A 27729-nucleotide genomic window follows, 5' to 3' on the forward strand; every position below is an offset into this window, starting at 1 on the left:
ACTGTAACAGGACCACAGCCCATTTTATCCTGTCCCTGCTGGGAAGGGAAAAGCTAGTGAACACGGCCCTTCTGCTGAAAAGGCAGTTTTGCCAGGGAAAGCATGGAAAGAGGTAACCCGCAAGCGAGGCTGGGCAAGCATTTCCACAAGAAATCAATGCAATAGTGCAGGGGAAACTGCTTCCCCCGGGTAAATGGCATCCTCAGGCAACTTTGCTCATTAAAAGATCAGCTGCTGGAGCAGGTGGAAGGAGAGACCCAGCAGAGTAATCCAAACCTCCCTGCTCTGATTTTGCTATTCCGGGAGGAAAGTGGACAGGAGAGAATATGGAGAGGCTGCAAAACAAGCAGGTAACCCTGAGGGTGTGGGACCAGGCAAGGCTCAGCCCCCCATGTCACAGCACAGGCTGCAGCCCATCTTGCTTGTGCAAGGAGCAGCTGAAATGGCCAGCGATGCACAGGCAGCCCCCTCATTACCTTGGGTGCCTGCAGGGGGAAGAGCAACCAGCCCTCTGATCTTGTCTGTGTGCATCACAAATCTTCAAAGTCCCTGCCCGTGCAAGCCTTTTGCCATGCTTCTGTCCCTGCCTTGAGCTCACATGTGAGGTTTTTCAAGGATGAAGTGAGCAAATTTAGCCCACAGTCTGATGCCTCATCAATGCTTTTCTTGACCCAATTACTATCAATCACCTCACAGCTGAAACCTGGCAATCTGTGTCTGCAACTGAACCCGAGGACAAGACCAGAGTGTGGGGGGGGAACCCACTATCTCTGGCCAAGATCTTCTATGTATCAGTTTCTTCTCCTGGCCCCTGCTGTGCTCCAGCCTTTCTGCTCTGCACATACCCAGGCAGCGCCAGATGACTCAGCTGCTGCTTCCCCTTGGGATGCACAGCCGGGATACGGGCAGCGGCGCAGGGGAAGGTGGAGGGAGAGGTTTTACACCATGAGAAAACAACATCATTTGTTCTGCTGAGCAGACTCACCCCCTCCCTGAGCAAAGCAGAGTGCAGGAACATGCAGCATACCCCGTGGGTGGCTGGGCAAGGGCCCTGGCAGGGTGCATCCTGCCCAAAGCTGCAGCACAAACCTGGGACCCGACCAAGCCCTCCAGCAGCTTTCCAGCAACACAGCTGTGGGTGTCAAAGACACTGACTCAAGATAATGTAATTTAAAACAAAACTAATCTCTTCAGCTAAAAAAAGGAAATGGTTATCCTAAAGACTTACTCCTTTTCTTTCCTCCTGAAAAAAAACCCACCAGATATTACAGAGCCTTTGGCTTAGAACTGCTTTGCTAGAGGGATGGAAACCTTGACAGTGGTCACTTCAGGAGCAACAGATGTGCCTTTCCACTATAAGTCACAGAATCTTAAGGGTTGGAAGGGACCTTGAAAGATCATCTAATCCACCTCCCCTGCCAGAGCAGGACCACCTAGAGTAGGTCACACAGGAACTTGTCCAGATGGATTTTGAATGTCCAGTACGTAGGAGATCCAGTGTGCCAGATCCTCTGGCGAGGAACATCCCAGAGACAATTCCAAACCTCTAAAAACAGAGGGCTGCCAAGGAGGATCAATGCAGCAAACACAGTGCTTGGCTGGGCTGGAGGGCCACCTGGCCAGCAGCTCTGCCCTCATCAGCCATGGCTGGCAAAGGGGTATGAGCTCACCTTACATTCATAGCAACGGAGTGCCTGGGAAGAGGCTGACCTGTCAAGAGAGACCTCATGCTGAACCAACCAAATAAATAAGTGGAGAGTGTTTTCCCCAAGCAGGACTGCTGATGAAACCACCCTCTGCATAACACACTTAGCAGTGCTTCGAGGAAATCAGGGAGGCAGTAAATCCATTAGCACAGAAAAGCCTCTTCTTTCAGCCCTCATGATACACTCTCAACACTCAAGATTTTCATCTGTAGAACAGCTTAAGAGCCACAAGTTCACAGATACCTGGAGTGTGCCAAAAGATCATCCAGCATGATGGGATGCGTGTTCATCCATGCAGCTGTGTCACATGTTATGGGAACACAGGCCCTGCTCCAGGAAGCTAAAACTCTCTTGACTCCTCCAGACTCAGCCTCTACAGAGATGGCTCACACACTCTTTTGTTTAAAAGTTCCTCCTCTGTTACTGAGGGTGTACCTAGCACAAGCAGCTGCTGGGGCTAGAGTAATGAATGCTCCATCTCAGAGTGCTCATCCATCAAAGAATTCCCTTCAAAGGAACTGTGCTGACAACTGAGAGGTTTCACTGCTCCCACGGGTGAGGTGGGCAGGCACCTCTGGAGACTTGTCTGATCCAAGGACCTGCTTGGAGCAGGGTCAGCTGCAACACATAACTCACAGCAACCTCTTCTAGTTTCTGACAGTCCTCATAGTGAAAAAGCCTCTTTTTTTTGCATTAAAATGTTTTCCTGTATTCAGTTTGTGCCGATTGCCTCTTGTTCTTTCACCAGATAGCACTGAGATAACCCTGTCTACCTGCTTTACTACCCACATACATGTGGATGAGATCCCTCTGAACTGACCCTTCTCCAGGCTGAACAGTCCCAGCTCTCTCAGCCCACCCTCCTGTCACAGATACTCCAATCCATCATCTCCATGGCCCTTTCCTGAACAAGGTCCAGCACATTCAGTTCTTCCTTGTACCAGGGAGTCAGTCATCATTTCTCACATGTCTTCACCAGGGATGAATAAAGGGGAAATCCCGCCTCCCTTGATTGGCTGGCAGCCCTCTACCTAACACAGCCCCAGAGCTGCCTGCCCATTGCTGGCTCATACTCAACTTGCTGTCCACCACAACTTCCAAGTGTTTTTTTCCACAAAGATGCTTTCCATCTGGTTGTCCCCAGCACATACAGGTGCCTGGGGTTATTTCTCTTGAGGGGCAGAACTTTGCCCTTCTTTCTTGAACTTCAGGATATCCCTGCTGGCCCATTCCTTCAGGCTTGTGAGGTCTTTCCTAATAGCAGCACAATCCTCTCATGTTTCAGCCATTCCTCCAAGGTTTATGTTACCTACTAAAACTGCTCTTTAAGCCTGCTAGTTAAAGGTGTTGTGGACATACTTTGCCCCCTCAGCTAGGCCATTAATGAAGATGTTGAACAGTATTGGTTCAAGTGCCAAAACCAGTCCCAGTGCCCCTGGGGACTACTGACTGGCCTCCAGTTGGATTTTATGTCTCCAGTCACAAGCCACTGAGCATGGCAGCTCAACCAGTTTTTGCCTTACCTCAACATCCACTGCTCTGGCTTGCGTCTTGCCAGTGTGCCTAGGAGGATGTTACACGAGAGTGCTGAAAGCCTTCATCAAGTCAATAAACCTCCACTGCTCTCCCCTCAGCCGCTAAGCCAGATGCCAGAGTTTTACACACATCAAGACTGTAATATGATAGGGTGTAATAAATAAAGCCCACATTTTCCCAAGCTGTCTTCTCATCAAAAACTAAACATAAGTAGTAAGGTGTGTTTGGGGTTCTTTTTATAGTTATTTAAGGCAAGTAACACTGCATATCTGTGAGTTGTTTGTGTTTGTGTTTTAGGATGAAAATACAGAGATAAGAATACTCATATCAAGAGCCAGAATCTGATTCTCCCTCCTGTATTTCTAGATGTTACCTTAAACCAAACAACAGATGCAGTAGATAGATATTGTGTGGGCTTATTTTAATCAGCATTCACCTGTGTGCAGTTTACAGCAAAAACATTGGCAGTGTATCAAGTTATGTCACACTGTTTTGGCAGCATCTGAATGCCTCCCAATACTGCATCACGGTTTCTCTCTTGGCCTTTCTTTTCATAGGGTTAGAAGAACATCTTGTTCAGAAATTTTGTATGGTGTATACAAAAATCACACAAACAGGTTGATGCTGCTTTGTTAAAAGTCTTGGATGGGATCCAAAGAAGCTCTGGCCTTTTGCAGCCTCAACTTCATCCCCAGAGAACAATTCCCTCCACATTAAAGAAGCCTTGATCTGAGTTTCACCAGTGGACAGGGTTGCTACAAAGAGACTGCTCTGTTCCCATTAGAGAGAGGAAGTCTACCTGGATATCCCTCACTATACTGGCAGCACCTACAATGTCCCACTGTAAAAGCCACACACAAGCACCTCCTAGCCCCAGGTAAGAGCAGCTTTGGCCAGATAGGACATGCACACAGAACTCTCACAAAATATGGCCAAATACAGCTCACTTAGCCTTTAACCATTCCTTGAAGGCATGACGGGCCTTCCCACACACCCTGAAGGCAGCTCCCTGATAATAGGACTATCGTGTATTAGTGCTGAATTTGGTGTCTGGGTTACAACTATTCCCCTACATGATAAGGTAGGTCATGTATAGAGATGGGCCCCAGGACAGATCTCTTGGAAACTCTGCTAGTAACTGGTCTTCAGGTAGAGTACAAACTATCACCATTTTCTTCTTGAGCTCCAAAATTCAGACAGTTAGTTACTCATCTACAGACCACCCACTTGGACCACAACATATAAAACCTGGGCACACATTTGGGCTGGACAAGGCTACTCCTGTTGCTAGGCACCACTGCTCTATCCCAAGCCAGAAAACACCCAGGTTTAAGACTGGGGCAAACACTTGGGTTTCTTTTTTTTTCCAATTTACAGCAAACAAAATACTTCATACAGACTGTTGTCCCTGTTGTGGGTAGGTGGGGAGATGAGAAAAGCAAATCAAAATAGTTTATTTGGGGTAAAAAGAAAAAAATGAAAGCACTGACAGTAAATGCATTTGCTGGAACAAAGTCATTTTGACAGAAGTCTTCTGCCTGCTTCTCCTTGTTTAACTCAGCCCCCTAGAACTAGGGTCTAAGTTCCTTGAAGTCAGTAAGAGACTTTCCTCAATACAGTGAGAATTTGGTCCTCACATGGAAATAACACAAATTATGGATGCAATCAGTCAAAAAAATCCAATTTAAGATCAGTCTTTTTAGGTTGAATCTCATATTTCAAGCATGGATATGAACAACATGAGGGGCTTGGATGGCTCCAGCCAACAGGCAGAGCTTCAGAGGTGCTGTGGAAACAGGGACAGTAAATTCCCCAGAATGAGTTTATTTGTTGGCAAAGACAGAGCAATTCCCTTCTGATTTATTTCTACTTTGAAAGAGACATCTGACAGCTTCCCAGCATTAAGACATTTTCACACTTAAGTCCAAAAAGGGCTTAGAGCTACTTATGCCCAGTTACTGTACATTTCCAGAACAGCATGGAGCCTTGGCAGGCTTCTCAACCAGCTGGTGAGCCTCAAATCTGCTAAAATGCAAGAAATAAAATATTTTTCCTCCCAAATTTCTGAGCAGCTGTTTCTCAGGAAAGACATTGGCCAGCTTTCAATGGACCCACATGGTTGCGGGGCAGGAAGTAGACGCAATCTCTTTAACACTGCTCACAAAGCCAAGGCTGTCTTCACCTCTCTAGCACCATTTTAAGATTGATTATTCCACAGCACAGAAGACATTTCTTGAGTTATGTTGAACAAGCTTAGTAGAAATGCAGGAGAAACATCTAAGGAACTGAAGACCAGTCTGTTTGCTTTCTTCATGTCACAGCCCCCTCTATATTCTTTCCGTGAGTTCACTTCAGGCAACATTAAAGTTATCTCAGAGACCCAGGAACCTTAAAAAACAAGCATTCCATTGAGCTAACGAGATCTCTGTGCTCCTCTTTCATCATCTATTTCCCTGCCTTTGGCTACACAGTTTCAGTTTCATCCCTCCCTTGCACTTGGGATGATAGCCATCAGAACCTGCACTGAGTCACGTCGACTAATTCAGCAGAAGATACATGCAGCAACAAAAGACTTAGTTTTGGTTTTGGTAATGTTTTTTGTCTGTTTGGTTTTCCCCTTGCTAGGCTGGCCAGATGAATTGGTTCAGAGAGTGGGCTAACTGTCAGAGCAGGCATAGAGCAAAAGTGCCTGGCTAGGGGAAGAGCCAAGGACGCATACACATCCCTTCCAGTGGGTGTAAGGTGTTTAGCAGGTCAGGTCCTCTCCTGTGACAACACCCTTAGAGACCTCACACTCACTTCACCTACTCGTTTCGGGCTCTCACTGGATTGGAAACTGTCAAAGGTCAGACTATCCCATCCCTTTTTCTCACATTACTCTCTCCTCACCTCTGGCATCTGTTAATTTGAAGCCACCCACACACTCACTTCATGTTACAGCTCCATCCACTAACATTTAACAGCTGACGTTTTCCTGTATTTGTTCACTCAGAGGTATGTTTTCTTACACATTAACACTCCAGAATATCAAGCCTATTTCATGAGGGGGGAAGAGTCTCTCATAAAGCCCATTGCTTCTCACCAGAAGTTCTGTTCTACTTAATATGTGGCTGATGCCCACCACTAAAATGCACCTGTGGGTCACAGCGCAGTGCCCTGATCACTGTTTCAGTATCCAAGGTACCCAGGGCATGAACTTCTCACTAAACCATTACATACTGTGTCCTCCCCGTTATCACCCACTTACAAACCAGCAAAACACCACATCACTAAACCAGAACACCATCACTCCTTAGAAACCCCCAAAACCTCCTCCTGGCTCTCAGATCAGCAGCATGGATGCTTGGCTGGATTCTCAGGGCCAGCAAGGTGCCCAGTACCTTGTGGCCAAAGGGGCTCTAAGTTGTGCTGAACCTAATCAGCTCTTGCAGGAAGGAGGCTCTGTGGCACAGTGTGCTTCTGTGCTGCCAACCCCCTTACACTAGCCACAATATGCACATGCTTGCCCAGGACTAGGCATTGCTGCCACTCTGTCAAGGACAATTCTCCAGTAACATTAAATGGAGTGTGCTCTGATGTTTCCTGCACAGCTGCCAGGCTAACAGTGGCTTATTTTCAGAGACAAGCTCCAAGACTGCTGCTGCTACCAATCCCCCTCACAGTAGAAAGCCAAGCACAGGTCCTTCCTGAGTGCCTCAGCTGCATGCCCTCCTCCAGGACACCTCGTGTAGCAGCTTTTCTGCTGCTTTATATCCCTTCCCCACCAAGTGCTCTGCCTCGTGAGATCAAAGTCACACCATAAAAAGGCTAGGAAGGCCTCTGGGCACTTTTAGAACACTATCAGCATGCAACACTGCATGCTCATATCTCATATATATTGAGACTCACGTCTCAATACCTTGGGCACAGGTGACAGCTCTCCCTTCTGGTGCCAGGTACAGCCCCCTTCCAGTCTGCAGCTGGGGGTTCAGGAAGAAAATCCTTACTGGAGAGGGGCTTTGCACCACTGCAGTCCCCCCTGAAGGGATGAGCAGGTAAGCTGTGATGCAAAAGGCTCACACAGATGGAATAAAAGGGATAAGTTTCACCCTGAACAACCAGTATCAGGTAAATGTTCATCACAGGCTCTTACTGTTTGCCATCTTCTATGGCTCTTTTAGATTCAGACCTCAAATTAGTTTCAGGTCACTGGAAACTCTGTTCACTTCTGCAGAGTTTGAATCAGGCCCCTCCTAGGTAAAAATCCAACAGTTAATGGAAATGCAGCATGTGTGGAGCTTCCTCTCCTATTAGCAGGTCTCTCCGAGAGGACACAATTTTCCATCCATGCATTAAGCCAGTCCAATACTGACATCAGCTCATTTCCATTGATCCTGATTACACAATAGTGACTTAATTCTCCATAGAATTGAATTTTCCATATGTTTGGATCTTTTGCAGTTGCTACATGCTTTCCTTGTTCCCTGCTGGATTTATTATGTATTCTCTCTTTGTCCTATATTTTAAAGTTATGGTCTTCGCTGCAAGCAGAAATTGGTCTGGTTTTCTGATAAAGCATTTATTACATCAATTTCCTTCCATCTAAAAGGGACCTCCATGACAATACTGCAGTGCTGGACACACCTACAGCTTTGAGGATTGCCACCAATTCTGGACATTTTCTTTCAACACACATTAAGAGCAGTTAATAACCCTTATAGTACGCAAGTTTTCAGGTACAATGACCACTATTTGTATCTCTAGAGCTCTCTTCTAGCCTCTATTGTTCTGGGGTTCTGTGATTACCAGTGCTACTCACCAGAAAATGTTTTTCCTTTAACCTTCACATGGTGGCACTGGGTAAACCTGTTAGCCTTTTATGAAGACCAGGTGGATAGATGGTGGTAGTGCAGTGGATGTGATCTACCTGGATTTCAGTACAGCATTTGACACCATCTCCCACACCATCCTCCCAGCAAAACTGAGAAAGTGTGGGCTAGATGATCAGGTAGTGAGGTGGATTGTTAACTGGTTGAAGGGAAGAAGGCTGAGAGTTGTGATCAATGGGACAGGGTCTAGTTGGAGGCCTGTGTCTAGTGGAGTCCCTCAGGCATCAGTGCTGGGACTGGTACTGTTCAATCTATTAATTAATGACCTTGATGAGGGAACAGAGGCACTGTCAGCAAGTACTAAACTGGGGAGTGTGGCTGACACACCCGACCTGGACAGGCTGGAGGGTTGGACAGCGAAATCTAATGAAATCCAACAAGGGCAAGTGTAGAGTCTTGCATCTGAGAAAGAATAACCCCATGTACCAGCACAGGTCAGGGAATGAACTCCTAGAGAGTAGTGTAGGGAAACGGACCTGGGGATCCTGGTGGGCAGCAGGATGAGCATGAGCCAGCACTGTGCCCTCATGGCCAAGAAGGCCAGTGGTCTCCTGGAGGTATTAGGAGGACTGTGAGCAATAGGTCGCGAGAGGTTCTTCTCCCCTTCTACTCTGCCCTTGTGAGACCACATCTAGAATATTGTGTCCAGTTCCGGGCCCCTCAGTTCAAGAAGGACAGGGAGCTGATGGAGAGAGTTCAGTGCAGGGCCATCAAGATGATGGAGTGGAGCATCTCCCTTCTGATGAGAAGAATTTGGTGACATCTGAGAGCTCTCAAGCTACTTTGCTGTAGCATAGACAGCAGGTGCTCCCCCCATCCCACACACCCCCAGGGTGAAAGCACCAGTGACCCTGCTCCTTCCTCCTCAAGGAAGGGATGCAACTCATCAGCCCTGCTCCATGCCAGCAACAAGCCAGTCCCTCACCTGCACACCCTGCCAGAGGCAGGCAGGACCCTGGCCACTTCCCCACCAGCTGCAGTGAGCAGAGAGGCCTCCTAGACCCATCAGGGTTAGTCCTTGCCACCTGTGAGCCAGCCCATTGCCTGCTGAGGACCTTGCTTCCCTCCAACCACATTCTCTCCACTTGCAGGACAGCAGTTGCCCATGAGCACAGAGTGCTGTGACACTCATGTGAGCCAGGACCGTTTCAACTTGGTGATTCTGTGCAACGTGGGCAGCTGCATCCTTAGTGCATCTGTTGGTATGTACACACTGTTTCCAGTTCCCAAATCACAGCACTGGCTGTTCTTTGGCGTCAGTGAAAATGGCTTTTTTATTTGCTATGCCAAGAAAGGAAATTATCTTACTCTTTCATTAGATACATCTAATGCCTTTATACATCACCTTTATACTGTAAGAGTAATGAGACTTCCTACACCAGGGAATAATCCCCAAGAGAACTGAAATGAGTCACCTCACTGGGAGTAAACCACATGTAAACAGGGAGAACACTTTGTGGAACATGGGATAAACTAGATTAGCTAAAGGATCTTTTCCCTCTCTAATATCTCTATGCCTTTGTAGCTCGGGCCATCTCATGAGACCATGTATCAAATTCGGTGGTGAGGGCTACAACAAAAACTTGGCAAGTCACTGCTGCCAGGCATCTCTGAAAGACCTGCTCTTTCTCAACCTCCTGGATGAGCCCATTTGATGGTGCTTAGCTGCCCCACGAACTGGTACCTCTTCCTGGCACACTGCTCCTACTGCTGCCCAGTCTGTCAACAAGCAATGCCAGCAGAATAACCTGGTGAAGAGCTAGTAGCTGTCTGCTGGTGAGAGGGAGAACAAACACTAGAGATAGTGCAGGTAAGGAGGTGGGATTATAAGGCTGAGGGCTGGGCCATCCCTCTCAGAAGCAATAATCTGTAAGACAACAGGATGCTCCACAAGGCCACTGTGCCAAAGAAGCCTCCACCACCTAAACGTTCTGAGGCCCTCTCCAGGTAGACACCCATTTGTTTTTAGCAGTACAGAACAAAATGTAGGTCCAGTGCCTAGATGCAGAACAAAGCTACAGAAATAATTACCACTGGTGACATCTCCCTTTCATAGTGGGAGTTGCCAACAGACTACTGAGCCAAGCCAGGCGCGTGGCACCACACCCCGGGATCCTGCCCGCGCCAAAGGCCCACCGGCACGCACGGCTCGCTCGAGGCCTGTGGCTGTGGCCAGCGCAGACACCAGGACCCAGCCCAGCTGTGTTTGTTTGGTCAGCTGCAGTGCCATGAAACACAGCTGCATTGATCTGAGTCCGGACACCTGGCTCCGGATAAAAGCAGCTCAGTAGCAAGAAGTTGGCCATCCCCACTCCACACAACCAGAGCCAGCCCTGTGACCCAGCAGGGCCTGACCGCGTCTGCCATCCCCCACGAGCGGTGACAATGGAGATTTAGCGAGTCAGGGTGAAGGGGAAGCAGCACACGTGAATTATGGAGCCTGACCTGGTGTCAGGACATCCCAGTTTTCATCCTGGCCTCACCTCTGGCCTGAGCTATGCTGCATTCCCCTTCCTGCTTTGTCCACGTTGCTCATTATTCCCCACTCCCAGTCCTTTCTGGCTTTGGGAAGACTCTTGGCAATCTACATTAGAAGTGTCTTTTCTCTTTTCAGAAGAGCCTCCACGCTTCATTTCAGACATTATGGTTTTCATTTTCACATGATGTACAGCATGACTGATGTGTCAAGGCCATCATAGTCTAAATCTTTGGGTTTTATTATTTCTAAACTCACTATAAAGAATTGTTCCTTGCTACTGACTGAGTCATCTCCTCTAGATCAAAGCTTCTCCTGCTCAAATTGAAACAAAACAGTTTGGCATTTGACTCTTTCATCTAGAAGCCAGCTCTGTCTGTGCTAGGCAGCAGCTCCCTTTACATATTCAAAATGGAATATTTTACTTCCTTCTGCCTGTACGATGGCAGAGCAGGCCTGCACGTTTGGGAATAACAGACAGAAAGCCAATGCGTGAGTGAGGGAAGGCAATTGTACAGTCAATGGTTGAAAGAAAATGTGAAATTTCAACCCAGAATCTGGGATTAGCAAACACCCTCAGGAGCACCATCTCAGCAGCAGCTGAAGAGCTTAAATGAGGCTTCAGCCTGAAGCATCAGAGAAGTTGAAGATGTCGCAAGCTGATGGGGTTTGTGTTGCAGCCCACGCCCCTCAGCCCTTGCTGAGGTGTCCCTGGATGACTTGGCTGTATTGTCAGAAAGTGCATCTCCAGGGTGATAGAGCCTCCTCGTCTTTCACAGTCCAAATAATTTTGTCTGGAGCAAGGGCCAGCGTGTCTGTGCTATTAGCACTCGGAACCATTAGCATTTCTGTTTGGCAAAGGAGTTGCCAGCTCTGCATTCTTCCTCTATCACAAATCATTTTTTGTTATGTTAAAATTAGATTTCCAGGAATGACAAAAGCTCTTTAACCCTATTTCCCATACAATCAATAAGTAATCCATCAATAAAAATTGGTATAACTTGCAGTCAACCTAATATAAATCTCAAATCCAGTCTGGTCCTTGTGGTGAGCCCAGTGACACCAGGAATTAATTTGGCCTTTCCCATCTCCTCTAAATGTGGGCCAACAAGCATTCATGTATATCAGGAAAAACAAGAACATATGATGAAATAGAGCATTTCCAACAAAAACCTCAATCCAGTATGAGAACAAAAGCAACTGCAAAGATTTTTGTAGCTGATCGGGAGTGTCAGTGTGAAGTGGTCTGACCAGAGTTAAATCATTGTAAGAATACCTTAAAAAAAGCACTGGAGTATCTTCTAGAGTTATATCTTTCTTAACGGAGACACCCAACAGCCAGCTGATGTAAGAATGTGTGACCTGGAAACAGTATGTAACAGTCCACAGTTCCTATCCTGATTTTGGAGTGACATTGGTTTCAAAGACACAGTAAACAACCTACATTGACAGCAAGGATACTCCATTTTATGACATGCACAGCACTAGTAGGACACCCTACATATGATCCTGAAGCTCCCTCTCACAAGTACTGTTCTTTGTGCTCAACACCTGGCTGTGCTCCTGCTCCTCTCTGTGGCTTCTACATTCCTGTGGGATTTGTGAGTCTCATTCTTGTGCTGGTCAGTTACAACAGCCCAAATGCTATCAGCAGCAAACGCAAAAGAAACCCCAGCATGTAACCATAGTGAGAGATCATCATTTAAGCCAAAGAATTGAAGGAAGGCTGACACAACCAGTCCAAAGAAACAGGAATATGAAATCCTATGCCATTTATTACAGAATTTCAGCCTGTCACATCTCATCTCTGGGTACTGTCCCAGCACCTTGGCTGTATGCAGGGTGGGCTGGTGTGGATGCCCAACTGGCAATGCCCAACTACCAGCACTCCCTTACTCCAGCACCACAGCATTTCCAGCCCCAGCATTGCCCAAAGCTCACTGAAATTATTTATAAGCAGTCTACTAAAACTGCCATTGCTCTTTTGGTTTAATAGTTCCAGTAAACTATCAGGATGAAACATAAATCAATTTGTTTTGGGGAGTGCTGAGGCTTATAGGTCAAGAAAGCATTTGTTTCTCTTCTCAGCCAGACATGTGAAATGAGCCTTTAGGATAGTATACAGGAATTTTGATTGCCATTTCATTTCCCCCACCTCACCCTGCCAACTCCTACTTCAATTTCCAGAAATAGATCCTTTTCTACACTCAAAGAGAGCATCTGTTTGAACAACCTGATCCGAAAGCAACGTTCACTGCAGTTAACTAGCGCAGAGTGCTAACAGACATAGGCTTAAAGCAACTACACCCTCGCCCAGGTCTGTTCTGCTTCATATAGTACCAGTTTCTGCTCGCTCAGTACAAATCAGTGTAACCCATTTAAATAGATTTGATCATTATTTTGGCATACACAGGTGATTAAATCAAGAACCCACTGAGCTGTGTCTAGCTACCATGATCCAAGCACTGAGATGACAAACCACATTAACAGCGTCCCAACAGCTGTGGACCATGATCAGAGGCAGAATTACAACTCAGTATCCCAGAAATCACTTAGCATAGTTCAGCATAATAAATACACTTCAAGACTCATTTGCAAAACTGAGGAATTTTCCTAGAACCAGGCTTTAAGAGTTCACACAGTCTCAGATGGAAGCCAAGCCACGTTTGCAAGCATTGATACATTTCTGACACTTTAATCAGTTACAGGGTCTGTACAGTACTGTATTAGGACATCCAGTACTGAACAAGCCAATAATTCCTTTCAGCACCTGAAAAACTACCTAGTTTCCACGAATTATCGTCTCACTAGAGGATCAATTTCAAAGCTGCAGCAAATTAAACTGACATGACAACCAGGTAGTATCATCAGCTAGCATCGCTCATTAGAGAAAGCTGAAAGATACATGTGTATGTATCCTGTAATGTGACTGGAAAAGAAAAGGTGGGGCAAAGTTACAGCAGTAATGAGAACTGGTGCTTATATAGAATAATACCATGCTTAACTCAAGAGTAATTCATTTACAAGTGTTGCTTTGCTAAAGGGTATGGCAGCTGACTCCTATTTTGTATCAGTAAGAAGAAACACAACCTTTTGTTTTTGTGTAAACGTGAGTACATCTTCACCACACATCTCAGAGAACATTTGGGTTGCCTCTTAACACATACAGCTCCAACCCTGCAACAAGACGGATCCTTGCCAGCAAAAAAGCTATGTGCACGCTTGGTGTACAGAAGCAGGATTGTCTTATAAACTCCTCAGTGTTATTAGATAGGTTATAGACAGAATCCTCTAACTGATGATTATGCCCATCATGAGAAGTTAGCTGTATGAAGACGTGAAGACTTTCTCACAAACCAGCCAAAAGAGGCATTGCAGGATGAAATGGTGAGGTGAAGGAGGCAGAGCACGGGAAGCTGCTCTGCAGAGATGACTTGTTCCTGAGGTCACTGGCTTTTAGAGATACCACAGCTGCACACAGGCTGAGCGTCACCAACAGCCACATTTGTCTCCTGCTTCCCAGAGCAGCAGAGTCAGGCAGAAGTAAGTTGGGAAGAAAAATAGTGAGGCTGGGGCAAACCAAACCCACCCAAAATAGTCGCATATGCATTTCACCGTTGACTTTGAACTGCTCTGGGGTACTAGTGACCACCTCTCAGCAAGACAGATGAAATTGCTGAACTCCAAATGTACCTGTACCCTTAACACTGGTTACATTTGCAGCCCCAGGCACCAACTGCAGCATGCCCCAGATGAAGCAAACCACCTACATGGCCTGAAAAAATACAAGAGCAAAAGCACGTAGTCACTGTGCTGCCCAGCAGACTCCAGACCCCTGCAGTAGCCGATGGCGACAGCCACCTGGCTCAGCATACGGCCTGCCCTTCTGCAGCCTCCGGCTTGGGAAGGATGGCTCCTGTCCCACGAGCAGCAGCAAGGCTTGCCTGCCTGCCTTTGGCTCACATCTCCCCTCAGAACCAGTTCATCCTATTTAATCCACAACTCATCTTCTAACAATAGCACACACTGAATACTCAACAAGGACCAAAAACCTGGCCGTGGTTACATGAGATGGACACATATCTCTCAGCTCAGCTAGCTACAGAAAGGCAGAAAGATGTCAGCTGCTTTGTACATTGAACTAATTGGGCTCAAGCAGTTCCCTTCTCTGGGAGGGCTTGATCATACTTCAGCAGCTGCCAAGATCAGGCAACCCTAAAGCAGATTATCCTGTAGCACTATACACCACAGTCCCAGCTCTCTGTCAGATTCTGTATAACCTGGAGCGATGGAGAAGTCTGAAAGTATCACAGTAAAAACAGCAGAAGTTCCCACCATTCAAGACTCCAAGATAGATTTTCAGAGGTTGCAATAAAATGCAAACTATCCTTGAAGACACCGGATTTAAACAAAGGAGACAGAACATGCTCCCCAGCCAAGCAACAGGGACGAAGCTGCTGATGGGAAGGATGGGGCAGATGGCCTCCAGCTGTCACAAGCCATTGCAGAAGCCTGGGCTTGCCACATCTCTGCTTTTAAAGGCAGCCCCAATTTCCACAGTCATGATATTTTGCTACCACAAGTGGTGGCCACTTAACTTCTGCATACCTGTAACCAGCACACACTGAAGAGCAGCTCTGCATTAGTACCGATCTCAGTTCATTCACAGGGGCAGCACCAGAAGTCAAAGGTGTTTGGCACTGCGACTGACAGGACAGATGCATTGGCTTATTCCACAGAAATGACAAATCAACAGCACTACTGGAAGGCTGTGGGGCTGCAGCTGACCCAGCTGCATTCCTCAGCAGAAGCAAGCTCCACATTTCACACACATCTTGTGACAGGCTTTCAGCTAAAGTCACTAGTGACATTGCAAAACTAGTGACATTGTGTGACTTGTGCTCTGTGAGCCAGCTCTTTCTTCCCAGGACTTAATAGTTGTCATACTTTGTAGTGATAAATAGCAGTGATGAGATCTGCAGAGTGACTTTGGATCAGAAACTTATTTACAGACACCTTATCTAAGCTCACAGGAGCCTCCACACACACCTCCCCTCACCAATTGCCTCAGTGCACACACAGGTTTCAGGATGGAGATCAGATCCCGTCCTCACAGCAGCCCAAAACTCGCTCCCCATCTAACTCAGTTCAAGAGGGAAGGGCTCAAGCCACACCTTGAGCATGAACTGCAAGGATCTCCTGGGTCAATCCCACCTCCTCCAAAGCACTGTTGCCAAAGCATTATGCAAACTTCTTCAAAAAAGCACCCCCGCTGCTTACCTGCCCACTTCTACACCCCAAAATCAGTGATAACTCTGGAAAGCCTAAATATATTCATTATTAGCAAGTTGGGGAGTCTGAAGACATTTTTAAAAATAAGTTTCAGTCCTTTAATTCACAAGAGCAAGTGGAAAAACATGTGCATCACTCTCATGCTGGGGGCGGCTGCTGCTCCTGGTTATCTCAGGAGGAGATTCCTACGCTCAGAAATAAGAAGCCCACAGGCTGAACTGCCAGCTAAGGCTTGTGGATGCTTATTTCCCAGGCGTCTTCTAAGCCTTGCACTATACTTTTATCCTAAGCAGATCCAAAGGGAAGGAAAAAAACATATCAGAAAAGCCTTTCTGCAAGACAGAGCACAGCTCACCCAAGGCGGGAAAATACCAGCTTTTATTAAATGCAAGTGGCCAAGTCTGGATGTTACGTGGGAGTTTCAGTCTGATCCCATAACTCTGAGATATTTACTTCCAGACAGAGCTGTTTATATCCCAAAACAATGTTGCCATACACCAAACCATCCTCAGATGTCTTTTCTATGGAATTTTGCCCACGAAGAAGGCAATAGGTCATTGGGGTAAAAAAAGAGGAAAAAAGTAATGTAGTGAATCCTGACCCTGTTTTTTTTAACTTTAGATGACACCAGGGCAGTTCCCAGGCTCTCTCCTACACCCCCGGGCTGCCACAGCTGCCCTCCACCACTGTGCCTAGCCTCCCTGCCAGCACACTCACACCTCCTTCAGCAACAGCTGCTCTCACAGCCATCCTGGCCCACCAGCCCTAAGATTAACTGCTTCTGGGGGTTTCAGCTCCAGTTGTTCTGTTTTTCGGCTGTGGCTGGAGCAGGATGCTGGATTTGGGCCTGACCTTGGCCCCACAAAAGGGGAGTGTGCAGGCACGGCCAGTCCTGCTTCGCTGGGCCTCTCCAAGGGCTCAGCTCTTCTGGCCACCCTCAGCCATTTGTGTTTGTTTTGGATGTTTTGTATCTTTCCTAAAGCTCTTCTCCATGCATTCAAGTAAATTTATTTATTTGCTTAAAAACAAGGCAAAACCAAAGCCTATTAATTTATAAGCTTTGGGTACTGGGAGATCAGTGTCTTCCTACTGAACACTTCTAAACAGATTTTCCTTTTGTGAATTTCTGCAACTCATACAAGGTTTTATCAGCCAGAAGTTACTAGATTTAACTCCTCTCTTCCAAATTGCAGTATAGCTCTTACAATGGAAATGGCTTCTCCCAGCTACCGCCAGGGAGCTTGACTGTTCAATGACACTTCCCTATCCGCCTCCAAACCATAGCCAAATAAGTGGTTCCATCCCAGAAACTGGCTGTGTTGGCACCTGCACCAGCAGGTCCTTGGGGCAAGGCCACGTCAGAGACATTTCTGACCCACAGAGCTGCGCTGACAGTCTGCAGCACAGACTAGACCAGTCTATCTTGTCTGCTGACCCAAGAGAAAAGCACAAATGACTCAAGTTCCAAGATGAGGTAAACAACACACAGGTTGTCAAACTGGCTGTGTTACTGCAGGATCCCAATTTACTTGCTGGGTCGGGATCCGTGCTTGAGCCAGGCAGCTTCAGAGAGAAACACCTATGTCCTAGGTGCACGTGCTCTGCATCATCTTTAATCATAGGTGCACCTCTGATTTTTGGTTCCCCAAGATGTCCCCTACAGCTCTGGGCTCTCTGGTTGCTATTGCCTGAAGACTCACTTCCCTGCCTTGGGTGACGACTTGCCTTTCCAGAGGGTGCAGCAAATTAGACTTCACAGCATCCCTAATTTCCCTGGATCCAGGCAGGATGGTTGTGAGGAAGCCATTGGTCACTGATTAGGGAGCTTCAGGCCCTGAATTTGCTGTAAAAAAACCTGAAGGCATTCAGTCAGGTCATTAAGTCTTCCATATGGGCTGTGTGTTGAGTTGGAAAGATTGTGGAGCAAGTGTGCATTTCAGCAGGTGTCCAGAACTCAGGTTTAAAAGCCTACAGTGCTTTGGTGCACAGCCCTGCAGAGCCTGAGTGACACAGGCTGCTCAGCTGACTCCCTGCCCCTAGTCCACAGCCAGTGCTGAGCACTGAAAGAGCCTGTCATGCTCCAAAATAAAGCAGTACAAGCATTTTTGCATAGACACTCCCTGTGTTCCTGGGCTGTGGGTGTTCAATGAAAGCGATCACTGAAAACCCCTGAACAATAAACTCCTTGACATGGCATCTGTGGTCCCCAGCAGCCAGGGGGCACAGGAGAACAGGAGCGACAAACAAGTCAATGCCACAGAGAAAAGCAAGGGCTTGTGTCTCGCCAGGAGCACTCCAAAGCAGGTGCTCAAACACTCTGAGCCTGGGAGCACTCCAGGCAGTTTTGGTAGTGACACAGGTGGGATACAGACCCCAGAGTGCAAGGCCACGGGGTACTGCTCCCACTGCACTTCACTGCATGGATCCTGCTCCACACTCTCAGGAGATGGGGCATACTCTGGTGACTATTTTGGGGGTAGCAAAAGGAGCATTCCCAGGCCTGACAGTTACACACACACTCCCCATCACTGCTCAACAAAAAGGACTGAAGCCAGCAATCCCCACAGCCTTAGGCCCTCCTGCAGCAAGTCTGCCCTGATCTGGAGAGCACAGAAGAGGCCTGTGTGCACCCCATACAACATCCTCAGGTGCCCTGTGTACGTAAGAAATGCAGCTGTGAAGAAGCGACAGGTGTTATACAAGTATAGGTGAGAGTGTGTAGGATGGCATGGTAGGGTGGACACAGTAGACATATGATTGAGACAGGTTGTGGTTTTGGTCACAGAAAAAGGCTTCATCTCCTAAATAAATCCCTGCTGAGTAAATGACTCTGAACTCCTGCTGCCTGTTCCCCAGAGTCCCTTCCATTCTCCAAAACCAACAAGGGTCATTCTCACACAAGTGAGGGTTACTGCATATGAGGTTATGCAGCACATGAGTTTTCAACTGCATCTAAAAGAGGGCTCAGCCCAACCGCTGAAAATCGTACTGGATTCAGTATAGGGCAGTACATTGCCTTGTTTTCTCCAGTTGCCAGTTACACCAAGACAATTAGCTAAACACAACAGCTGTGTTGATGCTCAGCTGAGGAGAAACCACATATGTTTGTATAGAGCCTAGATCATGTTAATATGAATCAATCCATTTCTGACTCTGATTAACAAGAGTTTATTCAAGGCCTCAGACTGTTACCAGTGCTCATGTCTTTCATTCATGTCTCCACTTTGTGGTTTAATCCCAAGCTCATCTCCCTGTATTTGCAAGAGCTTGTTAAAAAGAACATGTGCAAAAGTTCCAAACAGACTCACACCCCTTTCTCCACCCAGTTCAAACATGTTAACTAGCAAGCAAACACCTCATCTTTCTACTAAGTCATCATTTTAATCCTTATCAATGCTAAACTGTTGGCCTCTGTTAAGCCCACCACCCTCCTCCATAGTAAAACAATGCTCAACTGCTTAGGAGGGCTCTGCAAACACTGCCAGTGCCCTACAGAGCACTAAGAGACATTCAGAAAAGTGAAGCTTGTGCCTTTGTTCAGAGACAGTAAAACAAGAATGCCAAATGCCTTTCTTTGGAGAACGGGGCTGCAAGACACTCCAATTTACATCACAGAGCTCCAACACATTTAAAATAAAGTAATAATCTAACAGAGCTCTCAAGGCTCACATCCCTTGACATTTCAAATGACATGCACAGGGCTGCAACACAGGGGAGTCACCCGTGACTGTGGTGACAAGGACTTGACAGGGAGGGCAGATAAGTAAAGGTGCCACCAAGACAGGCCTCATCAGTAACAGTGCATTCAGCACCTCTTCCCTCCCAGGGTCAGGGGATGGCTGGTCACGGACCGTGGCTGACAAGTGGGGCAAGGGGTAGCCAAGAAGCCATAGTGTACAGTGTAACAGAGAGCATAAGGTGAGACAGTTGTCCAAATGTCATATTCAAAGGCAAAACACGTGGGGATGAGCGCAGGGAGTGTTTGTGGGGAACAGAGGAACAAGAGCAGAGGAGCTCTGTCCTTGTCACTACGCGGCTGTGGGTACCGCGACCACCTTCACTCACACCTGCCCTCTGCTCTCTGCAAACAGGCCTCTTGTTCCACTGTGCTGTTGGGTCTGCTGCTCTTTATGCCTCACATGCACTTCCTGAATCACAGGGAGAAGGTGGATTTTTCAACAGCATGTTCACCCACAGAAGACATTCTTCACTGCAGCCTGGCACAATAAAACCCTGCCCCACATCAAGATCATCCTTCAGAGCTGTAACAGCCTAACAAGAGGCAATGTCTTCCTATGCAGCTGGCCTTGCAACCTCATCTGCAGAGGCTGGGAAAGGAAAACCATTCCCAGGAGAGTTTCACAATCCCTCCTTCACTTCCTACCATGCGAGTCCGACAGCCCGAGCTCTTCTCGCTGCACGGGTGCCACCCCACTGGCCAGCAGCCCTGGGCTCCTGGGCTCACACCCTGCCTGGCCCCACATGCTCTGCCCCACAGATTCCTGCTGCCACTTCACCCTGCTCCTGACCAGGAGGGACACCTCTCCTGCCTGCCAGCTTACAGCTCCCATTGCAGCACAACCCTGCCTGCAATTAAAGGAAAGGAAGGCTGCTGGTGCTTGCAACCTTCACTTCTTAAGCAATAATAAAAGATCTTGTAGTCAATTTTCTCTCCCCAGAAGACCAGTTCGCTGCTCAACAGCCCTCTGGGTCCCTCTATTACAACAGGATTTCCCTGCACAAGCACTCTGCCTGGCTAGCAGCAAGGAGGAAGACTCAGCCAGGGCAGCAACAAGATCTCTCCACCAGAACAGGCACACATCCCCAGTGCTTATTAACAGCTTCCTTGCCTGCTTTCTCCCTCTGCTCCTCAGTGCTCTCAGCTCCCCTGCATTTTCCCTCAGCTTTTCACACACTCCCCTGCCACCATTCCCTAGTGACTCCAGCTACCCCACTATGCTGGGGACACCTCCCACCTCCTAAACAAGCCGTTGCCATCACCTGCAGCTGCCCTGCAGAGCTGGAGATGCGGTGGTGCCCTCGCTAATGCCCATCCACTCCCACGCACCCACATGAAAAGGACGGGAGAAGCTCCGCCATCCACTGCACTTGCTATTCATTCCACATGTGCAGAACACATCCCCGCTGCTCTGAGGGAGCAGTGTGCATATTTAAAAAGACAATATACAAAACATAGCTGGATCTTAATCAATCTACTGCTTTGCTACTGGAACTGAATGGAATTGTGCAGACTCTGCCAGAAAACAAAACCAAAAAAAACCACCCAAAAACCTACACAGTATTTGATTTGTAATCTAATTGTTAACATCATTTTGTAGTGTGTTACTATTGTGCTTATTAGGCCTGCAAAAGTATCAACTATAAGGAGGAAAGGGATCAAAATGCAACAGGCAGCACAGTGCCAGCCCTGTCAGAATACTAAAATACTTACACAGGCAAAAAAAAATTACACAGTCGTGGTAAAAATGAACTTCAGCCGATACGATACCTTGACATTAAAAACCCCCACCGAAGATTAGGGAACAAGGGCATCAGCTTAAATGCATCTGATGAGATCTTATCAAGCCTTGTCAGCTGGAGAGGAACAAGTCCAAACAGGGTCAGGTAGGAGTGTATTTGTCTGGCACCACGTTCCTTGCCTGCGTTCAAGCTCCATAAAGAGGTCAGCAGCTACAAGGAGAGCTGCATTTCCTCTCAACAGGTAAAGTTTACTGCAGACACTGCTGGACCCACCTACTCCAGGGGAGACTTTTACACACTAGATGGAGCAGAAATCTCTGGGTACCCCGGCACATCCGAGTGTCCAATGCCCGGGGCACATCACCCCACCTTCTCCCTCCTCAGCTGGCAAGGAGCACTAAAGTTTGAGAAGTCTCCATGAGCTGCCCATAGCACAGCAAGCCCGAGACGAGCCGTTCTGGCTGATAATGACCGTGTAGCATCACACAGGAAGCGCCAGAGCCATTGATTGTGGCGAAATAAATGGGACGTGGGTAACCATCAGCCTGGATGAGATTTGCCAGGGAAAAAGCAGGGCGGCTGCTCACCTGCCCTCTCCCTAACCACCAAACCTACTTGTATTTAGGAAACGGGGCACTCAATGTCGTGCCTGTTAAGTCTGGGAGCGTGGGAAGTCCAAGCAGTTAAGAAATTTAGGAAGAAAAAAGGAGCAGGCAACGGCAGCCAAATTCAGCGGCTGCAGAAAACGAAACAAGGCGCTGCTTTTAAGTGACAAAAAAAAAAGAAGAGGTCCTGATCCGAAGAGGGTGTAAAACGAGAGATCTCTGCACTTCTCCTGCCTTCCCCCGGCACTGCCTCTCGGCGCCCAGTGCCCGAGGCGGGTTCGGGAGGACTCCACTCCCGGCTGTGCCGTACTGTACTGCCCCGCACCTCCCGCGCCGCCGCCGGCCGCGGGCTGACCCCAGCCCCACTCGCCGGCCCCCGCCTCGCCGCCCGCCCCACTCGCGGGACAGTCTGTCCCCTGCAAGGGAGCTTGAGCCCAACTCGCGGGGACCCCCCTCCCCGCAGCCCGGGGGATGTGCCTCTCTCGGGAAACATCGCCTCCGGAGCTGCCACAGCCCCTCGCCGCCACGTTTTCCCACGCGTGGAGACAGCTAAACCACAGAGACCCGACAGCAATGGGTCCGTCACCCCCCAAACACCCTCACCCGCAACGCCGCCCCGTGCGTCCCCGACGTTCCACCCGCGGGCAGGACGGCAGTGCCGGCGCGGGGGTCCGCGGGACACGGACACGCGTGACGGGGGCCTCACCTCTGTATTTATCCATGGGGGTGACAAGGCGGGAGAGCGCAGAACCCGCCAGGCTCCGCGGGACTTCAGTACGCGGCTCCGCTCCGCTCCGCCGCCCTCCGGTAGCCTCTTATTCCGGCGGGGCCGGATCCCCCGGCCGGCCCGGGCCGCCCCGCCCCGCCCGCCCCGCCCCGGAGCCGCGGAGATGGCCGCGGTCGGCGCTACGGGATGGGCAATGCAGAGCCGAGTGCGGGAGGGAGAGCGGGGATTGGGGAGCGGCCGCACTCCGTGTCCCGCGCGGCACGGCACGGCACGGCACAGTCCTGCCTCGTCGGAGCGGGGCAGGGGCCGGGGGCAGGAGGAAGAAAAAGGGTGCCAGCGGTGCTGGGCTGAGGGCCCCTTGCTGCTCCCCAGCGTGTACCTGGAGCAGGGGTGCCCTGCCTCCTCCCTGCCTTTAGGATGGTGTTTGCTCTGGCCACAGTGTTGCTTTGGGCCAGAGGAGGGCCTTGGTGGTCCCGGGGATAGCTGTGTGTGGTCCCAGTGGATCCCAGTGCTGAGACCCCAGGCAGGAGTCAGCCAGCGATCCACCTCCTGCCCTGAGCAGGGCTGGCAGGCTGAACATTCAGCTTCTCCTTCCACCTTCCAGAAGCAGTAACCCTGAGCCAGCAAGTTTGCATTCTGCTTTTCCAGTGGCTTCATTAAGGGTTCCTGGTGGGTGCTGCCCCCTGGACAGAGCAGATCTCGCAGGAAGATGTCCCTGTCCTTGGGCTGCAGCAATAATTTTCTTGCCAGATTTCCACCACCACAGACAGAGCCACTGTGCCCAAAGTGCATAAAGAATAACAAATGGGCATCCAGTCTGACCTCAACATGAGGCACAGGCGCCAATCTGTCCTGAGGCCAATATTTTGGAGACACTGTGGGAATTTAATGTTTATATCAATAATGAAAACATCCCAAGTTAAAATAGACAAGGTGCACAAGGGTTATAGACAAGTTTTTTCTTCAGAATTAAGGTTAAGCCACCAGTGTGAGGGACAAGGGAGTCATACCTTTCTATCACAAGGGCTTTTTGGCAAGAGAAGAAACTAGGCATCAGACCTGGATGGGCAGCCCCACTGATCCTATGGAAGAGATACAGCCATTACCTAGAAAATCAATGTATCTTCTGAGCAACTGATAAATAAGGGACCAGAAGTCATCTCTGCATCATTCCCCAGAGCCATATCCACTGTCTGTCTTTGCAAGGATCTAGTCCTCCTTCCACTAAAGGATGAGGGTCACACCGGGGTCACATCAAGGTCACATTGTTGGGAGGTTACTCCTCATCCCACTGTCTTGACCCTCACGGGACACACAGGCTTTGAGGTCTGGGCAAAACAGAGCTTGGGCCTAGCTCAGGGTTTGAAACGCGATCGGGAAGATGGTGGTATGGCCTGCAATGGAAACGGGTCTTTTCTTGAAGAGAGCAGCGGGGAAGATAGGTGAATTCCCCAAACCACACAGCCCCTTGTACATTGACTGTGCTCTGCAAGCTGAGCTCTCAGCCATCAACCCGTATCTGAAGAGCCTGGAGTGCTCACAAGCAGTAATTTCCACATGCCTGTCCAAGTAAGATGGTAGAGACAGCATCATTGTCTGTGTGATGGCAGGGTCATAGAGTCGGGAAGGAGAGGGCAGCTAGAAAAAGTCAACAATAAGCTCACAGAATCAGTATTTCTCAATTTTTGGATCTGTTAGCCCACAGCCCACTGACATCTGTGGCCCATGGCAGCCTTGGGAAATGTTAGTGCTGTGTGTGTAGAAAAAACCTCAAGCCTCCATCATATAGCCCTCCTTACATTTTCCAAAATCAGATACCACAAGCAGATAGCAGTCTTCAATGACTGGAGAAAAAGCAGGTTAAAAAACATGTAGGAATCCTTCTCTCAGAGCTCTTTCCAGATACTTCTTGACTGTAGCTTTCAAAATCTAGCAGGGTAGGCCCTGGTGTCTCAAACTTTTGAAGTGTGCCTGTGTGTTGAAGCAGATGAGTAGTCATCTGCTTCAACTCAGCAAGACTAATTAGGGCTACTGCCAGTTAAACAAACTAATTAAAGAGCATTTGAAAGATCAAGACGTCAGATGCTTGCGATTCCTGTCTTCAGGTCCAGCGCCTTTCCACCTTTCCATCCCTCCGTGTGTCCCTTCCTTCTCCTCCCCTGTGGTGATAAGGATGCTCTGGAATCCCAGGACTGCTGCTTAGGCCCATGGCACTTGCCAGGCAAGTGACAATGGGACAAATACTAATGCCAGAGGAATACAAGTTCTTCCTCTTTGTCCCCTTCCTCTCGCAGTAGGAAGTACCTAGAATACTCTGGGACATTCTTTTTCAAACAGGCTGTTGTGTTCTGGGGTTTAATAAATACTGGGAAATACTCAGACCCTGGTAAGTGTGAGGAGTTAGTACTGCCAGTGTTGGGGCTGAAGCCCATATGCTCAGCTAGAGCAAACACTTTCATACTGGTTTTCCTGGTGTAGCTTCTTGAAGCCAATAAAATAACAGCCATCTACCTGTGTACCCATGTATTCCTTGCTTTTTTCCTGATTATTATTAGGGATGATTATTGTTAATTAGTGGTGACTCAGGTGTGACAAGGCTTGAAGGCCGTGCTCATCCTGTTCAAGTGTTGTCTTTTTTTACCTGGCTCACATTCAGTGCAGAGGATCATACTATAGATTACATGTGTTAATGTTTTTTGCCTTGCATATTCATGCTGTATTAATAGACAGTCTCACTGCTAGTGACATTACCAACCTGGCTGAAGTTCTCAAGCCCCATCCTGTCACTTTCAACCACTGTGCTTCTGCTTCTCTGGCCTTACATGCTGTCATTTCAGCATCTTTGCTTCCTGTCAAACAGAAAAGTTATCAAGTATAAATTCAGAAGCCTAAACAAATGCTATAAACAATTATAACGATTTGCTAAACACCTCATGCAGAAGCATGATCCTGATCCTCTATTTTATCCACTGGCAATGCTAAATGCCTTTTTTTTCCCCTAAATATCAACACTAAGCAAATGGACATTGCTTCATTGATGTTATTGCTGTTACACTTACCTTTTGCATCAGCAGTCTTTAATGTCTAACAGTTGTCTAAATCCTTGCTATGACTTTCTTCTCTTTGGTTGTAGTCACTCTTTCCCCAGCTTAAGTATGAGTCAAAGTCTGGTGAAAGTTATTGACCTCTCTCCATTGTGAAAGCTGAAGGGAATCCTCCCATGAGAGCTTGTCTGCAGGTGCCCTCCACTGACTGTGGGGAAGCAGTGCTTGAAGTCTGTTGGGAAGAATCACACCTGGCTTGGACTGAGCAGAGCCACTTCCTAGAGTGCTTTCTCCCAGAAGGTGTTCATCCCAATTGCAGCAATCCATCATGGTCAGGCATCTGCCTGTCTTCAGGGAAAATATTCCAGCTGGCAGAACAAAAGGTAGACATTTCCTGCACACATGAAAGGTATCTGTCATTTCACAGAATCACAGAACCACAGAATGGTGGGGTTGGAAGGGACCTCTAGAGATCATTTAGTCCAACCCTCTGCTAAAGCAGGTTAACCTCAATCAGTTTACACAGGAACATGTCCAGGGCTTTGCCCTCTTACCAAGACTGTGAAAACCTAGTTCAGGAATCTACTCAGCAAGACCAAGCTCAGTCAGAAGTAAAGTTAACATGGTCTTGTTCAGCTCCGGAAAGATGTGGAGCCATGTCAAATATTCCATCTGTGCAGGCACCTGGAGGACAGATGGAGATAGAAAATGGCTTGTCAGATGAGGGTGAGCAGTGAGAAGTGTCCAGGTCAATAGTGGTGCACTGATGTCCTCTTTTCTTCCAAATATCATCTCAGGTACCTATTTAGACAAGGATGTAATATCTCTGTGGAGTGTTGCAGAGAAGGAGGCATAAAGTTATTTCAGAGCAACTGACGTGGGAGATCTGAGCAGAGGTGTGTTTGTGACAGGTCTGAGCTGAGATTAAAGCTGAGATGAAGTCCTGTGAAATGGCAAGAAACAAAGCTAAAGGCTTCTTCACTTTGGCATCACCCCTGGCTGCGCTGCTGGGCTGTAACGCTGCCGTAATCTGGGGGGGCGGGGGGGTGGAATTAACTTTTGTCCATACGTGGATCTCTCTGAAGAGCAACAAAGCCCATGGAGCTAGGGACAGCTGAGCCAGCAAAACAACACTGCTGACTCTGAAAGGGAGAAGTCTCTTTCCTCTGCTTGCTTCTGGTCAAATTGTGCCTCTTGCTAGCATCATTTTCACAGTTACTGTTTTGACTTCCATGCTGAAATGGTGGAAAACTAAACTGGCAGATTCCTCTCTCAGCTGAGGAAGCCAAGTTGAGCTGCAGTGGAGTCAGGGCAAACTGAGGCAGTACCAGGTAAGTGGCCAGACATCTGCAGCTGGAAGGAAGGAGGGGACCTCTTGTGCTTGTCCACACAAGCAGATGTGCTAAAAGGGATCACCAGCCACAAGCTCAGATGTCTTCTTGAACTTTCTCCCTGATCTAGACAGAAGCACAGAGCAGACACTGGCAGGAGCTCCCACCAATGCCTTTTACTGCTGATCTGCTGAATCCTGCCTGTCTTCCAGAATTTCTGATTTGGGTGAAGGGGACGGTTAGTATTGGGAAATTGAACTAAGGTCTCCACTCATCCAGGCAGGTCTAAATAGCTGAATGCTGCAAGCTGTCCTGATTCATATGATCACAGACTTTACATCACATGCTGAAGCCCTGAGATCCCCAGGCCCCAGGAACATGGTTTTGTGAGAGTTGTGATAAATGACATTGCCACGTGGCTTATTGCAGAAGTTTGTTAAGGATCCCAGGCTACCAACTCAGCAGCATGAGCAGCAAGGAAACATCTTTCCGTAGAAACAACATTTAGAGATGCTTTGTAGCAGACCAGACTAGTTCCTTAGTTCCAGGAAGGCACTGGGAGCCTGCCAGGGCTCAGTTAGTAAAGAAGGGGCCAGAAGAAACAAAGAGGCAGAGGGGTCACTGTCTGGGATAGAGTGGTTGCTGGAAGCAAAGCAGCTCGGT

The 27729-nt window shown here is 48.2% G+C and overlaps 1 protein-coding gene across 3 annotated transcripts in view; it reads right to left on the minus strand.

Annotated features, from left to right (window-relative positions):
- The window catches only part of AFAP1L2 (actin filament associated protein 1 like 2), a 69517-nt gene extending 46718 nt beyond the window's left edge, over nucleotides 1–22799 (minus strand). For all 3 annotated transcript variants that reach the window (XM_062001316.1, XM_062001315.1, XM_062001314.1), the window contains exon 1: nucleotides 22671–22799. In XM_062001316.1, the coding sequence (XP_061857300.1) occupies nucleotides 22671–22686 (16 nt within the window). In that variant the 5' untranslated portion in view covers nucleotides 22687–22799. The remainder of the gene's footprint in view (nucleotides 1–22670) is intronic.
- Between the last annotated feature and the right edge of the window lie 4930 nt (nucleotides 22800–27729).

The sequence above is a fragment of the Colius striatus genome, chromosome 8 (assembly GCF_028858725.1).
Source record: "Colius striatus isolate bColStr4 chromosome 8, bColStr4.1.hap1, whole genome shotgun sequence".
Classification (NCBI taxonomy): domain Eukaryota; kingdom Metazoa; phylum Chordata; class Aves; order Coliiformes; family Coliidae; genus Colius; species Colius striatus.